Source organism: Vombatus ursinus, unplaced genomic scaffold (genome assembly GCF_900497805.2).
Source record: "Vombatus ursinus unplaced genomic scaffold, bare-nosed wombat genome assembly UNPS02011613.1, whole genome shotgun sequence".
Lineage (NCBI taxonomy): Eukaryota > Metazoa > Chordata > Mammalia > Diprotodontia > Vombatidae > Vombatus > Vombatus ursinus.
Genome location: NW_020951391.1, coordinates 2,281,787 through 2,301,325, shown reverse-complemented (window position 1 = coordinate 2,301,325; position 19,539 = coordinate 2,281,787). Strand labels below are relative to the sequence as shown.

The following is a 19,539-nucleotide window of genomic DNA, read 5'->3' as shown; positions in this document are numbered from 1 at the left end:
TATAGTTCCTCATAGTTCTGACAACTGATCCAAAGGGCTGGGGAAGGAAGCAGGAGGTCATTAGGACCCAGAAGCCTTCTATGCTTCCTCCACTGCCTGCTGCCTCTCACCCTTCACTGCAGTGGTTCTGAGCTTCAGCAGGCATAGAGGAGCATCAGCTGAGTGGGGCTGGTACCAGGGAACCGGAAAGCTTCTTGGGAAAGGTAGGAGGCGATGACTAGGCCAGGACCCAGGGCCAAACCTGGGGCCTGGGAATGGACACTGAGGTACTCTGGAGATGGGCATCTTTGTACCTGAGTGTCCTGTGGTGGTATTTCATTTCTAAGGGATGGGTACCCAGGTATCCCAAAGATGGATATTTTATATATAGGGCACTTCCATAGCTTGTCAGTTGGCAAATCTTTCCTAGTGATAAGACATATGCATCCGAGGGATGAAATTCTGGTTTCTTTCTAGCAGAAATCTGTTTATTCTGCAGTAAGATCTTCCTATATGCCAGAAATTAATCTGTCTGTATCCTAGAGTGGGCCCTTTAGAAGCCTGATTGAATGGGCAACTCTGTTTGGGCATAGCTGCCTCTGTCCCAGGAATAGAAATCTCTCCCTTGGAGAGACCACAGGCAACTCTCCAGCCTAGGGGTAGGCACCACTAGAGTCCTTGAGATAAACATCTTCAACCTGGAAACAGGTATATAGATATATAGAGATATATATATAGATATATAGGCATATAAATGCCAATGGCACATTTGTATTATGGAGCTGAGTATACTTGTATCTCAGCAATATGCACGTCTATATTCTTAGGACAAACACAACTGTAGGGTAACCAGGAACTTGGGGAAAGGCTCAGGTCCTATTCCCTAAGGTGGCAGCTGTCTCCAGAGGCTCAAGAGTCCACATATCTGCAGGGAGGGGGATGGGAGAAGCCAAGGGAAAACATGGATGGTCAGAACTCTACAAGACATTGTGGGAGCAAGGTTCCCTATAGTTCACTTTATTAAACCTTTAAGTCATGGTCATTCCCTTTACTACCATAGTCCATCAGGGAACCACTCTGTACTCAGAAGAAAGAAGTAAAAGGAAGGTGCAGAAAACCAAGGGGTGTCTCTTGGTTCACTGTGAATGTGAATAGGAATCATTGAGACTTAGAAGTCAGTGCAATGCTGATGAGAACAGTGAAAGAAAGAGATATGCATGAGTGAGGCCTCTCAGGCTATCTTTTGAGCTCTCCTCATTGCCTGTTCCCTTTATCATTGCTATTACAAGACTTCTGGGGATCGTTGTCTGCTCCCCCTTAGCCTGAACCCTGCTGCACTAGAGTAGCCAACTCTCTGGCTGGGGCCTTAACATTCCAAGGGTATTTGTTCAAACAGGGTCATGTGTATTATCAAGTTGAATAATGTTGGTGGTAACAGCTATCAGGATGGTTGCTGCCAATTCTACTGTGCCTCAACTCCCAATTCTAAGTGGTTATGTATGCTGACTAGTATGAAGGGCCCAAAATACCCAACCTTTTCCCCTATCCTGTGCTTCTCATTAAGCCACTGTGATTAGTTTGTTTTAGGTTAGGGGGCTGGCCTACCCACCATACTTCCCTTGGTCTCATCACCTTCAATTATTATCTTTGCAGAGGCTGAATTCAAGTGTCTATTTTAGCTGAGATGTGAATTTTGTGGTCAATACATTCTGGGGTTCAGGATCCACATTTTCTGTGGAACACTCCTGACACATAACTATGTATTTTTAGGTGGCAAAAGGTTTTAATTGTTCACATTGGATTGGGAGCAAGGAAATCCTCAATGGAAGAACTCTGCTCATTTTTCCTTGTGTCCCTAAACTTTGGCATCCTACCATTTTTTCTAGGGTAGGTGGAGGGCATATTAGTATGAAGGGGAAATGAAGAAAGCAAAGAATTATGGTGGCATAAGCTACTACTTTCAATGAAATGATAACCAGTAGGATGTTAGACTAGAACCTTTGTAAACTGGCAACTGAGCAGAAAGGTGAGCAGACTGCATGCATGTCCTCAGTTTGCATATTAAGTTGCCTAAATTTATACATTGAACTTACAAGACCCTGACTTAAGGAGTAGTACATGTAAAGCAAAATAAATTACTGAAATTATCTATTGTAATTGCATAAAAATCCAGTAGTGACACGTTGAACCACTACCAAATAAGTGCATACTAGGCTCTGTGCTAGATGCTAACGTATTTTAAAAAAAAAAAAAAGGAAGACAGACACAGTCCCTGTCTTCAATGACTTTTTAGTCTAATTTGGGAGATGACAAGTACACAAATAATTATATAAAATAGGACTATTGCATAGGAGGGATAAAGACATAAAAACAGATCAAATATTTTATCAATTTGCTTTTCCCATCTTGGAACAGGAAACATGGAAACCAAGACAGAAACTTTCTTCTCTCTCAGTCTCCCCATATTTTCCTCTATGATTTATACTCACCCACATACTTTGAAGATTACAATCATTTGCCCATGTTCACAGTCATGCCTTTCTTTATAGACTGACCTATGCTCCTTCTTGTGTTACCCCCAGGGACATTGGGACCAACAACATAATTGGCAACACCAAAGAACAGCTTCCTTTCCCTCTGCCCCTTACAATGAAGAGGACTTCAGAAGCAGGGGACAGAGGGATCTGGAAGTTCAGTTTTTGTCCTGCCTGCAAGGGCTGCAATAGTTTTTTAAAGCTGAAGAACTCCTAGGAAGAACTATGAATTGCCTTTAGCAGTCCATACCATGCTAATTGTATGACAGTGAAGTTTTGAGGAAGCAGAAAGACAACCCCTACTGTACCCCCCTCCCTTCCTGAGGTAAAAAATTTTAGGTTGTATGTTCCCAGTAATGCCCTTGGGGTGGAAGGCTGGCTTATTAGGGACATATGCGCTCATGAACATACAGTACTGACATGGGTTGTCCTTAGAAATAGAGGAGATAATCCCATTTTTCTGCAGTCCTAACAATGGCAGTCCTCCCTCAAAGCTTTCAGTGCCCTTGTGAAAAAAAAAAAGAGAAAGGATTTATGATCACTATGAACCAATGTTTAGAGAGAGTACAAGGGAATGGATGAAAAGACGAAGGATGGTTGTGTTTGTGTAGTGGCATAGAGTGGGGATGGGCAGTCAATTGAGAGGGCCCACAGTCACTCATATCTTATGTTTCTTTGTAGGCTCTGAGTCAGACCTTGAAGCTACTATACCTGCTAAGGTGGAAGTACATATTCCCCTGAGCCCTCAGTTGACTGGTCTGGTACTGCCTGTAACTCATGGCTGACCTGGACCAAGAGACCTTCTGTCACTCCAGTGCCATTTAGCAAGAAGGCTGGTGATAAAAGCATTGTGGGAAAGACCACTGGTGAAGTGACCCATCACGGAGCTAAGAAGGCTGAAATCTGGGCATGCCATTCCAACTGTCTGTCCTTCCTGGGTCCCCAGGGGGCACTGGACTAGGATGGCTGATGGGCTTATGACAAGAGGTGCCCCAGTCATCCCCTTCTGGCCCCATGGAGTCCTCCCCTATCCCTCAGCCATCAGGGAACTCCTCTACTTTGGGTTTGCTCCCTCTACCCCAGGGCCCCCCAAGGGTCAACGGTAGCCCAGAGACAGGGCATCGGGATGTGGCCTCGGAGTCTGTGGCCCTCTTCTTCATGCTCCTGTTGGATCTGACAGCTGTGGCAGGTAATGCAGCTGTGATGACAGTCATTGCCAAGACACCTGCCCTCCGCAAATTTGTCTTTGTTTTCCACCTCTGCCTGGTGGACCTGCTGGCTGCCCTGACCCTCATGCCATTGGCCATGCTCTCCAGCTCAGCTCTCTTTGACCATGCCCTCTTTGGGGAGACCGCCTGCCGCCTCTACCTATTCCTGAGTGTCTGTTTCGTCAGCTTGGCCATCCTTTCGGTCTCTGCCATCAATGTGGAGCGCTACTACTACGTAGTGCACCCCATGCGCTATGAGGTGCGCATGACCCTAGGTCTGGTGGCTTCCGTGTTGGTGTGTGTGTGGGTGAAAGCAGTAGCCATGGCCTCTGTGCCAGTGTTGGGGAGGGCCTCACCAGAGCGTGGGCCCCCTGACTTCCCTCCTGGCTGCTCCCTCCAGTGGAGCCACAGTGCCTATTGCCAACTCTTTGTGGTGGTCTTTGCTGTGCTTTATTTTCTGCTGCCCCTGCTGCTCATTCTAGTGGTCTACTGCAGTATGTTCCGTGTGGCCCGGGTGGCTGCCATGCAGCATGGGCCCTTGCCAACATGGATGGAGACTCCACGCCGGCGATCTGAGTCACTCAGCAGCCGTTCTACTATGGTGACCAGCTCAGGGCCCCCGCGGACCACCCCTCATAGGACGTTTGGTGGGGGGAAGGCAGCTGTGGTCCTGCTGGCTGTTGGGGGCCAGTTCCTACTTTGCTGGCTACCCTATTTCTCCTTCCATCTTTATGTTGCTCTGAGTGCCCAGCCCCTTCCTACACAGCAGGTAGAAAGTGTGGTGACCTGGATTGGCTACTTCTGTTTCACTTCCAATCCTTTCTTCTATGGCTGCCTCAATCGACAGATCAGGGGGGAGCTCAGCAAGCAGTTTGTTTGCTTCTTCAAGCCGTCCCCAGAGGAAGAGTTGAGGCTGCCAAGCCGGGAGGGCTCCATAGAGGAGAACTTCCTGCAGTTCCTTCAGGGGACTGGTGCCACTGAGCCCTGGGCTCCTCAAACCCCAATCAGTCCAAAGCAGGAACCACCAGCTGTGGACTTCCGAATCCCAGGCCAGATTGCCGAAGAGACTTCTGAGTTCTTGGAGCAGCAGCTTCCTAGTGACATCACTGTGTCAGATGGCTACCTCCATCCGACTCTCTCACCCCAGCCTGAACCATGATGCACTCCAGAGCACCTGGAGGGAGATGGGGCTGGGGGTAGGGGATGAGAGCAAGGACTGCTTTGCTGGATATTCTTTTAGCCAGCTGTGGCCAGTAAGGGGGTCCTGGACATGGCTTATGCCTACAGCTTTGTGGAGCAGAGAGGACATAGAGCTAAGAGAGGGCAGTCTTCGGCTTCAGTGTGAATAAGCTAGGGATCTCTAAAGGAAGGTGCTTAGGTGTGGTTATAGTGTGTGAAAAGAGGAGACATAAAGGGAAAACCCCTCTGTTAGTGAATTCCCCTTTCTGCCTTAGGACTGGGGAAACTCGAGCATTCAGGCTTGAAGGGTATGTTATAGTATACATACCAGATGACTTCCAGAGTTACTCTGGGCTCAGCTGAGGTATTTCATTTTTAGTGGCATTTTCTAGAGCAAGAACTGTACCAAGGGAGGGAAAGAATGGCCCCTGGCCTCCTTTCATTTCCATATTAAGTCAAAAACAATTGTAACTATGTGTTCCTGTTTCAGTTTTTAACTTCTTTTAGCTTAATATCTAAGACTTTCCCCTTCAGAGGACTAGCTGGAGCTATCCCCTCCAAGACTAAATCTAGCTGAGCCAAGTTGGCTGGGAGTAGGAGGGAGTAAGGAGTAGAACACAGGGAAAAGTGGATCCTAGACCCCATTCTTAGGTTTGTAAGGAAGGTACTGAAGGAGACAGGAAAAACCTAAACCTCCTGAATAAAAGAGGCTCCCAAACAGGACAGATACTCTCCCCCGGTCCTGTCTGCTTCCTCCTAATCCCTTGGCTCCCTTCTCTTCTATCCCACCAAAACAACCATTTTGTTGTCCCTGTCTTCCTTTTACCAAGAGGGCAGAAAGCTTGGGTGTTTATCCAACTAAAAGAACACAGCATGGCCTTAACCCTTAACTTTTAGGTGGGGAGACTGGGAATCCGATGAGTTAGAAGGTAGGGGTATTGGGAGGCTGGGAACGAGATACTGGAGCAAATGGGGACAAATATTTGAGGGAATAATTGCAGGGATAGTAGCCAGGTGGTCACCCTGACCAGTAACATTGATGATCTTTCCCTTCTAGGACGGGCCTCTCTGATCTCCCTCCTCATGGCAGTGACCCACCTCCAGCCCCCTGGACAATCTGGTACCAGAGACAAAGGTGGGGCATGGGGAGAATGGGGTTTCCAGACATTGGCATTGCCAGTTAGTTCTCTACTCCTGCCCATCAATCTCAGAACCATCTTCAGTGACAAAGAATTAAGTGTCTCTCCTACCAAGAGCTCTGGGCAGGGGAAGGACACGGGGCTCAGATGTTAACCAACTGGGACTTGAATAATAGTGTGTTTGGTGGTCTCTACTGGTGGCCGGAGCATGGACCTGCCAAATCTTAGAAGGAGGGATAACAAGTGTAAGCAGGAAAAACTATCTATAGCCTCCTGTGCACTCCATTCTTCCTGGTTTAACTGGTGGATGGGGTGAGCCCACAGGATCCCAACATGGTCACAGGGCCCTGTCAGGTCTAGAGGGTGGCCAGTACTGACCAAATTTCTGGCTCATTCAGCAAAATGGGAAAATGAGCTCATTCTTACCTTTGAGCAGCCAATAAATGTTTTCTTTTAAAAAATTTATGTTGCAACCACCAATGATTCCATCAATTCAATATAACGCATACCTATTGAATACCCACAGAGTATTTCTGGGCAGGGGGTATAGCTTGTGTTAATTCCTGCCCCTAAGAAATTGAAGTTCAATTTAATCTATCAGTCAGCAAGCAGTTTTACTCACAAATTAGGTAGCAGTATAGAAAGCATTTGGGAGACATATTAATGAACAGATAAAGTCCTTGCCCTCAAGGTGCTGAATGACCCAAATTTTTTTTAAAGGATAACTACATCAGAGAACGCTGTATACATGATATTTCAACCAAGCATTTGTTAGTCTCAAGCTTTTCTTGTGGAGAAGATAGAGCTATGTGGGCTAAATGAGACTGTAGCTAGGTAGATTCAGACTTGATTGAATGATCATATGCAAAGATTAACCAATCACTCCATGCCAAATTAGAGGGAGATTTCTAGTGGAGTGCCCAAGGAAACTGTCCTGGGCCCTATACTGTTCAACATCTCTGTCAATTACTTGAATGAATCCACAGAAGTTATGCTTGTCAAATTTTCATGATATAAAGCTAAGAATGGCTAACAAGCTGAATGATGGTTAGGATCCAAACCATTTCAACAGGCTAGAACAATGGGCCAAACTTAAGATAAAATCAAATAGAGATAAATGCAAAGTTTTACAGTCAGGTTAAAAAAAAACGATTTTTTAATGAGTATTGGCTAGGCAACAGTCTACGTGAAGAAGTTCTGGGGGGGTTTGTTGACTGCATGCTCAATATCAGTCAATAGTGTAACATGGAGGCAAAAGAACTAAAGCTGTTCATAGTGTTATAGATCAAAGGTGGTGAAATGGCTGGAGAACATGCCACAAGATTCAGATGAAGTAAATGAGGGCCTTTACTCGGGAGAGAAAATGGGCTGGGGAGGGTATATCTGGAGGGCTGTGATTAACTTGTTCTGCTTGGCCCCAGAAGGCAGCATCAGGAACAAGGAGTAGAAGTTTCAGGGAAGATTTGGACTGAATGTTAGAAAAAACTTTCTAAATGATTGGTGCTGTCTAAAAGGTGCATGTCCTGCCTCCCAGCGTGGTGGGTTCCCCCTTCACCAGACATTCAAGCAGAGGCTAAATGACCACTTGTCAGGAATGGCCTGGATTCTTTTATCCAGAATTCTGAGCTTACAGATCCCTTAAGGCATTCACATAAGGAGCTCTAAGGGGTTGTGGGTAAAGGTAAATGTGCAAAAGACAGGCAGGGCAGAAAAGAAATCTGGGGGATGACTCCCCCAGAAAGTAGCAGGCCCTCCAGGCTATTTATTAAGCACTTACTCCATGTCTAGCCTCTTCCACTCAGAAGAAGGCAGAGCCAGTGAGGGAGGTAGTCCATGTTTTGGAAAACAGAGGTCCATTGCCCTTTCTTCCCTCCTATGTCAAGAATGGTGATACCCTTCCTACTCAATGTGGAACAATTGCAGCTTCTACAGCAGCTAGCTTGCAGCTCCCACAAAGAGCCAGCAGGTGGCACTGTAAGACACAGAAATAGGAAGAGTGGCCACCGCCCTTGCCCCCAATGCCTGTCAGCCATTTTGTTAACTAATTTTGCCCACTCATTTGGGCTATTTCACCCAACCTTTGGCTTTCACATTTACCAGGAACTTATCAAGTGTGACGGTTTCTCTAATCTTTCAGTGCTAAGAAACCTCAAGTTTTCTTACACCACAGTCCCAATGGTGTGGGAAGGCAGTGTAGTTTTGTAAAAACAACACTAGACTAGGTTCAGCACTTGGGTTCTAGTCTAGGCTCTGCCATTTATTAGTCATGTGACCTCAGGTTATTTCTTTAATTGCTCCAAACCTCAGTATTTTCATCTGCAAAAAATGGAGATGATAATACCTACCCTATCTTACAGATTTATTATGAGTCAAAAGTGACAAAGTATATGAAAATGCTTTGTAAACTAAAAAGACCAATATGAGGCATTATTATTGGTGCTATAAGAAAAGCACATAGGATCAAAGATCGAGGGCTGAAAGGGACCTCAGAGACCTTCTAGCCCAGTTCTCTCGTTTTCTTACAGTTGAAGAAAATGAAGCTCAGAGATTTCTCCGAGGTCACACAAGTAGCAACTGCATATGAACCCAGGTCCTCTGATTCTAGGGCCAGGGCTCTTTCCAGTGGACACGTATCACACTGCCAGGGAAGCATGGATGAGTTCGCTATTTAGCTTGTCCCTGTCTGCGTGGACCATGAAGGAAATTGAAGACCAGTTTATTGTCTTGAGATGCCCTCTCAGCTGTCCTGCCGTGTCTCAGTGCCTTGCATATAGTATGTGCTTAATAAATGTCAATATTGTTATATTTTCCTGTCACCAACATGATCAATTAATGAAGAGGGATTGTTTTCATCCTATATTCTGAAAGCGATTCTTGCCTCAATCCCTCAACATCTCATCCCAATAGCTTGCCAAAGAAGTGACCAAGAAGGGCAACTCTTACTGCATGACTTCTTTCCTACTTCCACAGTGTTGTAGTTACACTCAACCAAAAATGACAACTCTCCAACCAATGCAAATGCCTTATGATCAGGTCTCTTTTTTTTTATTTATCTACCTGGACCAGCCCTTCCCAGCATTTAGGAATGAAAGGAAATTTGTTTGAATGTGGAGAAGTTGGTAGAATTGTCTTTGCTGGGTTACAATTAGAGTAAACAAGGCCATGTCTCTTTGGCTGTCCTACAATATTTCTGAAGGAATCAATCTTCTGTGTTAGCCAACGTGGTTAATATCTTTAAATTTACAATATTGTTGGGGAATTGAAATTGATATGACTTAACAAGTAATGCGCTGCTAACAGCAAAATAAATGGATCATAGTCATAATGGATTGTACTGCCCTGAAGTATTTGGGTATCCATGAAAGTACCCTTTTATTTTCATCCTCTGGGTCAGGGGTGGGGAACCTGTGGCCTCGAGTCCACATGCAGCCTTCTAGGTCCTGGGGTGCAGCCTTTTGACTGAATCCAAGTTTTACAGAAAAAATCCTTTTATTATGGGGATTTGTTCTGTGAAGTTTGGATTCAGTAAAAGGGCTGCATTTGAGGACCTAGAGGTCCACATGTGGCCTCAAGACCACAGGTTCCCCACTCCTTCAGCCTGGACTATTTCAGAAACAGGTGTGTAGGGTCTCTTTCCAACATTCTGCCAGTACACCAGAAGTTTGTAGCATTAACTGCACTACAAGTAATATGACTGTGTTAATGAAGTATAGAACTTTAGCATAGAGGCTATCATATTACTTCACTGGAATTGCTCATAGTACAAAGCACACAAGTTCAATAAATGAGGATGGTAAGATAGCATCCAGTAACAAAAATAGCACTGGACTTGAGGTCCAAAGGCTACTGAGTTCTGGTGCTGCCTGTCACTAATGAGAAGTGTGAACTGGGGCAAGATGTGAGCTAAGGGGCAGGGACTTGGACTTAGCCCCCACTCTGGTGATCTGACGGACTTCCAAAGCAGTCCCTCCGACTGGGCAAAGCACCAGGCTCCTCACTGGCTGAGGGAAAGAAAGATTTTATGGCAGAGCTGAGTCAGGCTTGGAATGATGTATGGTATAATGGCAAGAACCCCTAGACATGTGACCTTGGGCAAGTAAGGATAATAAGAACTATTATCTGTAACATAGTGCGTTAAGGTTTGCAAAACACTTTACATGTCTTATAATAACTGCTATTTATATGGTGCTTTATATATACATACATGCTTTCATCTGATCCTCCTAAGAACCCTATGAGGATCATTATTCTCATTTTACAGATGAGTACACTGAGGCTCAGGTGAAGCGACTTGCTCATGGTCACAGAATCTGGTAAAGTGAAAGGAGCGCTGGATGTAGGCTCAGAGGACCAAGCTTCAAACCCCACATCTGCTGCTTGCTTATCTGTGTGTCCCTGAGCAAGTTAATTCACCTCTCAGTTTCCTCACCCTTAAAATGAGGGATTTGAACTCAAATGTGTCTTCCAGTTCTCGGTCCATGAGTGTTGTCGGAGATGGGTTTGCAAAGGTAGAGTGACTTTCCCGAAGTCACAACGCCAGGATTTGAATCCAGGGTCTCTGACTTCAAATCCAGCCTTGTTTCTACACGAACTTACCTCTCTGGTTCTCACTCATAAAACAAGAGGCTGGGAATAGACGGTCCCTAAGATGCTTTCCGGTTCGGACACTCAGGGATGCGCTGACAGGTAAGTGGCCAGACAAACGGTTTTTCCCCAGGGGAGGAATGAATGGGTAGAGGACAGTTTTGGTCTTTTTGCTGTGTAGGAGTCAAAGGCCCTGGGTTCGAGTCCCAGCTCTGCTTGGGGAAGTGACTTAACCTCTGCGGGCCTCGGTTTGCTCGTCGGTAAAGCGAGGGAATGGAAGGCCAGGCTCCGAGAAGACGCTCAGCCACACCGGCGGACGGGGAGTCCCCGGTTCTTTCACGTTTCCCTGTCTCGGGCGGCCTGGCTGAGCGGACGACGCCCGAAGAGCTTGGGGTTCGCTACCGTGCTCCCCCTCAGGAGACCCCGACAGGTTTGGGCGAGCCGCTCCCCTCCCCGGCCACCGGCCCGCATGTCCCTCCCTTGCCTCCCTCCGCGAGCCCAGTTCGAACGCTAACGGCCGCGGGGCGTCGCCGGAAGTGTCGTCACCACAGGATATCCGGTTCCCCGGGAGCTACGGAAGGGGAAGGACGGGGCCTCCGCCCAGCAGGAGCAACCGCCGCGGCAGCCCCCGCGAGAGCAGCCGCCGGAGCCGGTGCCGAGCCTCCGCGCTTTGTGAGTGAGCCCGGGCCCGGTCCCCTCTCCCACCGCCGCCATGGGGTGCACGCTGAGCGCCGAGGATAAGGCGGCGGTGGAGCGGAGCAAGATGATCGACCGCAATTTGCGGGAGGACGGCGAGAAGGCGGCCAAGGAGGTGAAACTGCTGCTGCTCGGTGAGGAGGCTCCGCGGGGGGCCGGGCTGGGAGGGGGGGGACGGACACGGGACTGTGGGCGTGTGTGTGCGTGTGTGCGTGAGTGTGTGAGTGTGCGTGTGTGTGTGTATACACCGGGGAGGGCGTGGCCGGGGCGTGCGGATATCTGTCGGTGTATGTGGGGGGGGGGGACGCCCGGGAGGGCGTGACTGGGGTTGAAGGAGAAAAATTCCGGCTGTGGGGCCGGGCCCGAAGTTAGCCCTGAGCCTGGGGGCAAGGAGTAGCCTGGGGTTGGGGAGCTGGAGACCAAGATGGGGCCTCCAAGGTGAGAGAGGAGAGCGGAGGGGGTGAGATGGGCCAGGTGAGGGGGCTAGCTGGGACAGTGGCCCCTGAGGTCCGTGTTCGGATGTCAGGAGCTCCTGACAAGGGCTAAGGTGTACGCGGGGCTTTGGACTGTCCCACCAGGGCAGCCTCGTGAATAATAATAGTGGTTAACAGTAGCTGGCATCTAAGTTTTGCTAGCGCCTTCCTTCTGTTGATGGTCTCCAAGGTTCTTGCATACTGTTTCCTCCATCAGCTCCCTGAGAGCAGCAACACTATTTTTTGCCTTTTTATTTTTTTGTATCCCCAGCACTTAGCACAGTGTCTGTCGCCTAGTAGGAGCTGGATATATGCTTTTTGATTGACTGCTCTAAAATTTGCAAAATACTTTACAGACATATAAGGGATGCTCTGACAGGACAGAAGAAAAGTTTTTTGGGTTTTTTTTTTTTATCTCCTCTGGGGACCAAAAGGTAAAGGAGGGTTGTGGTCTTTTTGTTGTGTGTGGCCAAAAAAAATCCCATTTGAGCTTCACCACAACCTTGTGAGGTGGGTACTATCTACCTTTTGCAGAGGAGGAAACAAGTCCAAGAAAGTTAAGTAACTTGCTTGTGATCATTTAGCTAGTGTTAGAGGTAGGAGTTAGATTTAAACTCAACTCATTTCCGACTTCAAGTGCAGCTCTCTTTCTCTCCCTTGCTTAGTGGTGTAGAAAATAGGCATTTGGGATAGTTAGCAAGATGGAGAGGAATATAAGAAAAACAGAGATAAGTATCTGCTTGGGAATGAAAGATTAATACCAGCTTGGGTAAATGGTAAGACTCTCTGCAGCTTGGAGGCAGTGTCTTGGTATAAGACTGCTTCTGTGTCTGATACAGTTGCTGCCGAAGTATCAGTAGTCTAACTTTCCGTCAAGCATATTCTTTTTTTTTTTTCCCTTTTTGTATTATAGATGGGAAGATAGCTGAGTAAGCTTCAAGGAGTGGTTGGGGTTGATTATGAGATTGTGAAGAGAAAAAATAGTTTTCCTGTAAAAGTGGTTTGAACTGAAGGAAAGGGATGATTTACATAAATCAGCCATCTAAGCTGATATAAACTTTGAAGTAAACTATAAAGTGATGGATTTTTTTTTCTTTAAAGAGTGACAGACTTTTAGAAGACTATTTCTTTTATCTTTTCTGATAACCTTAAAATGGCCTCACATCAGTGATCCTGATACCTGAAATTTGATTTTAGTGATATTTCTTTGAAGTCAGATATATTTTTCACTCAGCAAGATTGTCTTTGAATTTTTGAAGTGTTTTGGTATCAAAAATTCTAAAAATCATCCAGAGTATATTGGCATTTAGGGTTCTAGTAAATCAGATCACATTAATGAAGGTTTTGAAATTTAATTACTCCTAACAATGGAATAATCTCTTCAAGGGAAATTACATAAATCTCATATGTTGTAAAATAACTTTAGAGAACTCAGTATAGGTCATAGCCATAGTTGTATGAGACCTTCAAGGATTTGCCAGATAGCCCAACTGTCTTATTTTCATGGTCTGAATAATTTTAAGGTTACAGATGAAACCTAGGGTATACTACTCCACATTCTGGATTTACATAATTGGATTCAATCTGGAGGTTCTCATAAATCACCTTTTGGTTCACATACTCATTCTGAGATTCTCTTGGGAACCTCAGAATTTGACTATTTTTCTCTCGCTACTCAGCTTCGTCCCCAGGAGTTATATCAGAATATAGCTCGTGTTACGGTCTCTATACGTGTGAATAAAAGTGCCGTCAACTCCGACGCAATTACTAAAGAAAACAATATATATTAAATATAGAACAGCCTTTATTTTGTCCTCCAGAAAAACTTAAAAAACACAAAAGATTTCTAGAAATCCACACACATACAAGATACATTCCTCCTTTTCTTTGGTGAATCCTGTCTTCCTGTAGGGTTTCTAATCATAACCCTATGGTAAACACCCTGGAAAAAGACTTATTTATCCCTTTGTTCCCAGGGAACTTTTACAGATTTCCTGACTTGGAATGCTACCCTAGCCCCAAAAGAGAATATTATACTTGAGGTTACCCTTCAAGCCAGCCCCTGCCTAGAATAGTAGCATATGACTTTAATCTCTGCTACTGGGGAGGCTATAGCTGGTGGATCACTTGAGCTCAGGAGTCCTGACCTGCAGTAGGGCTAAAACTATTCTGTTGTTTGCAAGAAGTCTGGCATCAATATGGTGTATCCCAGGGAGGGCAGTGGGATGGAGCTAGGGATGTGGGGAAGAACTGACCCCCCACTGGTAACAGAGCAGGTCAAACTTCTTGTGCCTGTCCATAGTGGAGTTGGACCCATTGATGGTCTCGGCCCAGTCATGCCTTCCCTAACTTCCACCTTTTTCCCTCCTCCCTCAAAAAAAAAAGAAAAGAAAGTCAAATCGAATCAAATCAACCCTCTTTCCCATTGCACTTGCTCAGTAGTAGAGGAAAAGGTGTAAGTTGCTCTATCACATCATAGCCCTATCTCTTGCTGTTCTGGTAGTTGCTAGGGCCACATGGTTGCTACTCTTCTTTTCCAAGAGTCTTGGTTCAGGAACTCCAGTGGAAATCCTCTTCTGCGCTCCAGAAGGCTAGGTCAAGGAGTTTTTGTTGTTTTACTGTTGCTTTGGCTATTGCCATCTCTTTTGCCATGAGGTTCATGTGGTTCCTCTTAATGCATCTGCTATCCCTGGGATGGACTTCATGAATAAACTTTTTCCCCAGGGACTCAAGTTCATTCCTTATTCCCTGTCCTGGCTCAGTTTTATCTCCCATTATAGATCCGTTTGCTTCTTTTTATAAGCCTATCTCTTAGACTGTGTGTGGATCAGATCTACGAATTTATGTAAGCCCTAATCCAGTTAAAACATATCTTTCCCTCTTCCCCATTCCATCATGCAGTTATTTAGTCTCAATGAAGTATTAACGGTTACCCAGACCAAATGTAAAAACCTGTCTGAAGTGAGGTGTCTGTGGGGAATGTTCACATCTATTAAAATCTCAAGACTTTATCCTTTAACATTGTTGTATTGTCTAAATTTACTCTTGTTCTCACCTTCTACACTGTTTTGGTAAAAGCTTTTTTCAAATGTAGTGCTAAAAATAATTATTGGATCCTAATCTTAAAGTTTGACTATATAAATCTCAGATTTAATCCTAAAACTATTTTTTAAGTATTCCTCACTCCCATTCGCCCCCCCTCTTTTTTTAAACAACTGTTTGGTAGTAAACTATATAGTTTAACATTACCAGCTGATGTTGGACATTAACCTCACAGTCTAATTTTTAGTGTTTATAGATCCCCATTTGAGATGTAAGCAATTTAATTCACCAGTCTAATCATCGAATCCTAGAAACTGGACCTCAGTTCAATTCTTACTGAAGTCATGAATCCCTCTATAACATGCCTGATGATGATGATGATGATGATAGTAGTAATAATTGACTAATATAACATTTTAAAGTAGAGTGTTTTACATATATTATCTCATTTGAGCCTCCTAAAACCCTTCTGAGGGAAGCTCTACTGTTACATACAACTACTATTATCTCTATTTTACAGATCAGAAAATGAGGCTGAGAAAGGTTAAAAGAACTGCCCATGGCTATGCAGTTAGTACTGGACATAAACTTGGAACTCAGGTCTTGACAAGAGGGCCAGTGTTCTGTCTACTATGCCATGCTACCTTTCCACCACCTCTGCTGGAAGATTTCTAGTGATAGAACACTAAATGTGCCCTAAGGAAGTCCATTCCAGTTTTTTTAGTGTCTGTAATTATTAGGATATTTTTCCTTACGTTGAACTGAAATCTTCCTTCTAACTTCTGCTCATTGTTCCTAATTCTGCCTTTGGGGGCCTAGCAGAACAAATATAATTCTTAAACATGGCAGTCTTTTAGATGTTTGGAGATTGTTATTTTGTTACTCTAAATCTTTTTTTTTCTTTAGGTTGAACATTTCTATTTCCTACAACTGATTCTCATTGAGTCCCCTAATCATCCTGGTCACCCTACTCTAAAACAGCACCCTAGACTTGGTCTGATCAATTTTAACTTTGTGGGCTACCATAACACACTACTAACTTATATTAAGCCCATTAAATCTCTACATATTTTTTGCATACGTTATGTAATGTTATGTTCTCATAACATCTCCTTCCCTTTCTCTACTTGTTTGGTTGTTTTTTGTTTTTGTTTTTTTTTAATTAACCCAGGTGTTGGAGTTTACATTTATCTGTATTATATTTCATATTATTGGCTCCACCCCAGCATTTGAACCTGTCAAATTCTTTTTGAATCCTAATTTAGCCATGCAGTATCCCAGTTTTGTATCTTCTGCACATTTTATAAGCCTTATATATACCTTCATTTAGAGTGGTGATTAAGAAAATATTGAATAAAACAGGTCCCAGAACAAATCCTGTGACCCTCCATGTTAACATTGACCCTACACTTTTCCATTTTATCAGGAAGAATAACAATAAAAACTGTTCGCGTTATTGAAGTCTACATGTTTTGTAGCTACATCATTCCTCTAATTCATTAATCTGGTATCACTGTTAAAAAAAAGAAATTAGGTTAGGCTGGCTTGACTTGTTCTTAATAAATAAATAAATGAACAAATAAATAAATAAACGAATAAATTAATTAATTAATTAATTAAGTTGGGAAGCAGCATTCTATAATGGAAAGCTTATTGGATTTGAAGTCAGATGATGTAGGTTCAAATCCTGGACCTTCTGTTTACTACTTCTGTGACCTTAAGCAAGATACGTTGCTTCCCTGGTTCTCTGTTTTCTGATCTATAAAATGATGGAGTTGAACTAGATGATATCTCTTCCAGCTCCAAGTCTTATGATTCTAGAGTCATCTCTTTTCTTCTAAGTGTTCACAGGTTGTCTCATTGATAATCTACTTAAGAATTTTGTCTGGAATCAACTTTAGGGTCACAAGTTATAATTTCAGGCATTGATGAGTTCTTCCTCTTTTTGGGAACTGGGATAGCATATGGCTATCAGTCCCCTGGTACCTCTCCTATTTGTCACAGTTATTCAGAGATCATCGGCCTGCTCATCCATCTCCTTTCTCAGTACCTTCTCATAGCTAGTTCCCATACCTGGAATATCCTCCTTCCTTCCCAACCTCCACTTCTTGAAAGCCCTGGTTCAATATTTGACTCATGCACTGCCTTTTACATGAAGCCTTTACTGATTCCCCCCAGTTGCTATTGTGTTGTATTAATTTTGTCTCTGTGTGCCAGTATGTACATATGGAGGCACACACATCCATGTTCTTTCCCGTGTTAGAATGTAAGCACTTGGAAGGATTATATTTATTTCACTTTTGTCTTTGTGTCTTTAGTGCTTAGCACAGTGTCTGACACATAGTAAAGGCTTAAAAGATGCTTTTTAGTTAATTGATCACTGATAGTAGGCAGTCACTCCCAACAGTTCTTTGAGTATACTGGGATTTAATTAATTTGAGTCACCTAACCCTCTGGGTTATGTGGACCACATTGCTTAACGTGCAGTGTACCCTTACTTTCACTTATTTTGAGTTTCAGTCTCTGTTAATCATTTTTGTATTGTACTTCTCAATCAGAAGATCATTTTCCATGGGAGAGAAAATAAAAGAAAAAAGCAAATTGAGTAGAGATACGGGTATCTCATACTAAGTTTAAGGCTTTATTATATTTTTATAGAATCTTACCACTCTTTTTTTTCCCCCTCAGTTACCTGTTGCTTCTGTCTCTTGAGTCAGTCAGTTCACAAACATTTGTTAAACAATATGTGCTAGGCACTGTGCCTAGAGATACAAAGAAAAAGAAACAACATGGTCCCTGCCCTCAAGGAGCTCACATTCTCATGGTGAGACAACATAAAAACAGCTATATACATGAAAGGAATAATCACAATAGCTTCCCAGCGGAAGGCACTGAAAGCCACGGAGACTAAGACAGGCCTCCTGCAGCAGGTGGGGTTTGTGCTGATTATTGTGCGTGCTTTTTTGAAATCAGAGTTTAAAATTAGCTCCCTATTGGAGCCATTCCTTATTTTCTTTCTCATCCGGATCAATTTTGACTATATTAATAGAATTTTATTCTACAGTCTTAAACCATAGATTCCCACCTATTCTATTTCTGAATGCTTTAAAAATCTAGGTTGTGAGGCTGCTGATAATCACCTCCTTATTTACCATGAACTCTTAAGATGGAATGGTCACCAACTTCCAAGGTTCTGGTCATTCTTTACCTTCTTATTGTTATTAATTAGGTCCATCATAGTAGCACCACCTCTCATTTCTTATTTTGAAAGATCATTAAGGAAAGTAGAGCATTTATCATCTTTTTAGCAGAGAGACCTCCATTAGGATGACTGATGTGTCCCCTATCACAACTATTATACCAACTTTATGAGCTAAGTCAGACATTCATCATGCAATCATTTCCTCTAGGTTGGATGGTCTGTAATATATTCTCACCATCAGATCTTTTTAAAAATAGTTTATTATTTTTATTTTTCAAGTAACAGACATTTAAAAAAATTCAATCTGTTCCACTCTTCTTTGAGCAAATTAAAAAACAGAGTGTCTCCCCACCCCCAATTCCTCAGTACATAGGTCCAGCAACACAAATCCCCACATTAGCCGCATCTGAAAATGTTTGACTCTGGATTTTAAGTTCACCACTTCCTTCTCAGGAAGCGAGCAGTGTTTCATCATTCTTTTAAACTCATAGTTTATCGTGGCCGTGCTAGAGTTTTAAATCCTTTCAGAGTTGTTTTTCTCTGTAATGTTACTATGTAAATTATTCTCTTAGTGCTGTTCACTTTACTCTGCGTCAGTTCATGAAAGTCTTTTCAGTGTCTTCTATAGCTAATGGATAGGAGTGGTGGACCTGAAGTCAGGAAAACCTGAGTTCAAGTCCTTCTGTATGACACTAGCTGTATGAGCCTGGACTGAAACTGTCTGCCTCAGTTTCCTCATCTGTAAAACAGGGATGATAAAAGCAAACACCTTCCAGGATTGTTGTATCAAATGAGACGTTTTTTAAATGCTTTGCAAACTTTAAAATGCTATATAAATGTTAGCCATTATTATTGTTTATGACACAATAATAAATGAACATAAATTTGTTTACCACAGTTTATTTAGCCATTTCCCAATAGCTGCCACTATTTCACTAATGTTTTATCCTCCTTTAATCTTTACCCAAATGTTTCCCAGCATGCCTCTTTGCCTTCAGGTTTGCCTTGCTGTGTTTCACTGTACTGGCTGTACCTTACTGCCTTCCACTCCATCTGATCTGTTCCTTTGGAATACAGTGTACCCTCGTTCAAAAGGATGCAATATTTTTAAGTGGAAATGGGCGTATGTGGAGTCCAGAGACATGGATTCAAATCAAAGTTCATCTCAGAGATCTTGGGCAAGTCTCCAACCTCTCTGAGTCTTAGTGTCCTTAGCTGTAAAATGCATATACTACTTGTACTACTTTCTTCTCAGGGCAGTCATGGGGAAAGCACCTTTGTAAAGGTAAAATATACTATGTGCTTCTAAAATCAGGTGAAGTTAATAAAAACCTCTGACTCAAGTTTTTTTTGAGTTCATATTTTTTAAAATGAAAATTGTTTTACTTTATTTAAAAATGTTTACTGCATCATTTTGAAACTCTTAAAATTTGTTGCTTCTTGAACAAGTTCACTTAGTTAGATTGCAGATAGACCAGTCAGATTCTCCAGTGTTCTTATTAG

The 19,539-nt window shown here is 43.5% G+C and overlaps 2 protein-coding genes across 2 annotated transcripts in view; both read left to right on the top strand.

The window, feature by feature from the left end:
• The first annotated feature begins 4,043 nt into the window (after window positions 1-4,043).
• GPR61 (G protein-coupled receptor 61) lies at window positions 4,044-4,880 on the top strand. Its single transcript, XM_027856717.1, has one exon. The coding sequence runs from the start codon at window positions 4,044-4,046 to the stop codon at window positions 4,878-4,880; it is 837 nt and encodes a 278-aa protein (XP_027712518.1).
• Window positions 4,881-11,277: 6,397 nt separating this feature from the next.
• The window catches only part of GNAI3 (G protein subunit alpha i3), a 53,134-nt gene continuing 44,872 nt past the window's right edge, over window positions 11,278-19,539 (top strand). Inside the window, exon 1 of the mRNA XM_027856725.1 lies at window positions 11,278-11,453. Coding sequence (XP_027712526.1) covers window positions 11,336-11,453 — 118 coding nt within the window. The 5' untranslated portion in view covers window positions 11,278-11,335. The remainder of the gene's footprint in view (window positions 11,454-19,539) is intronic.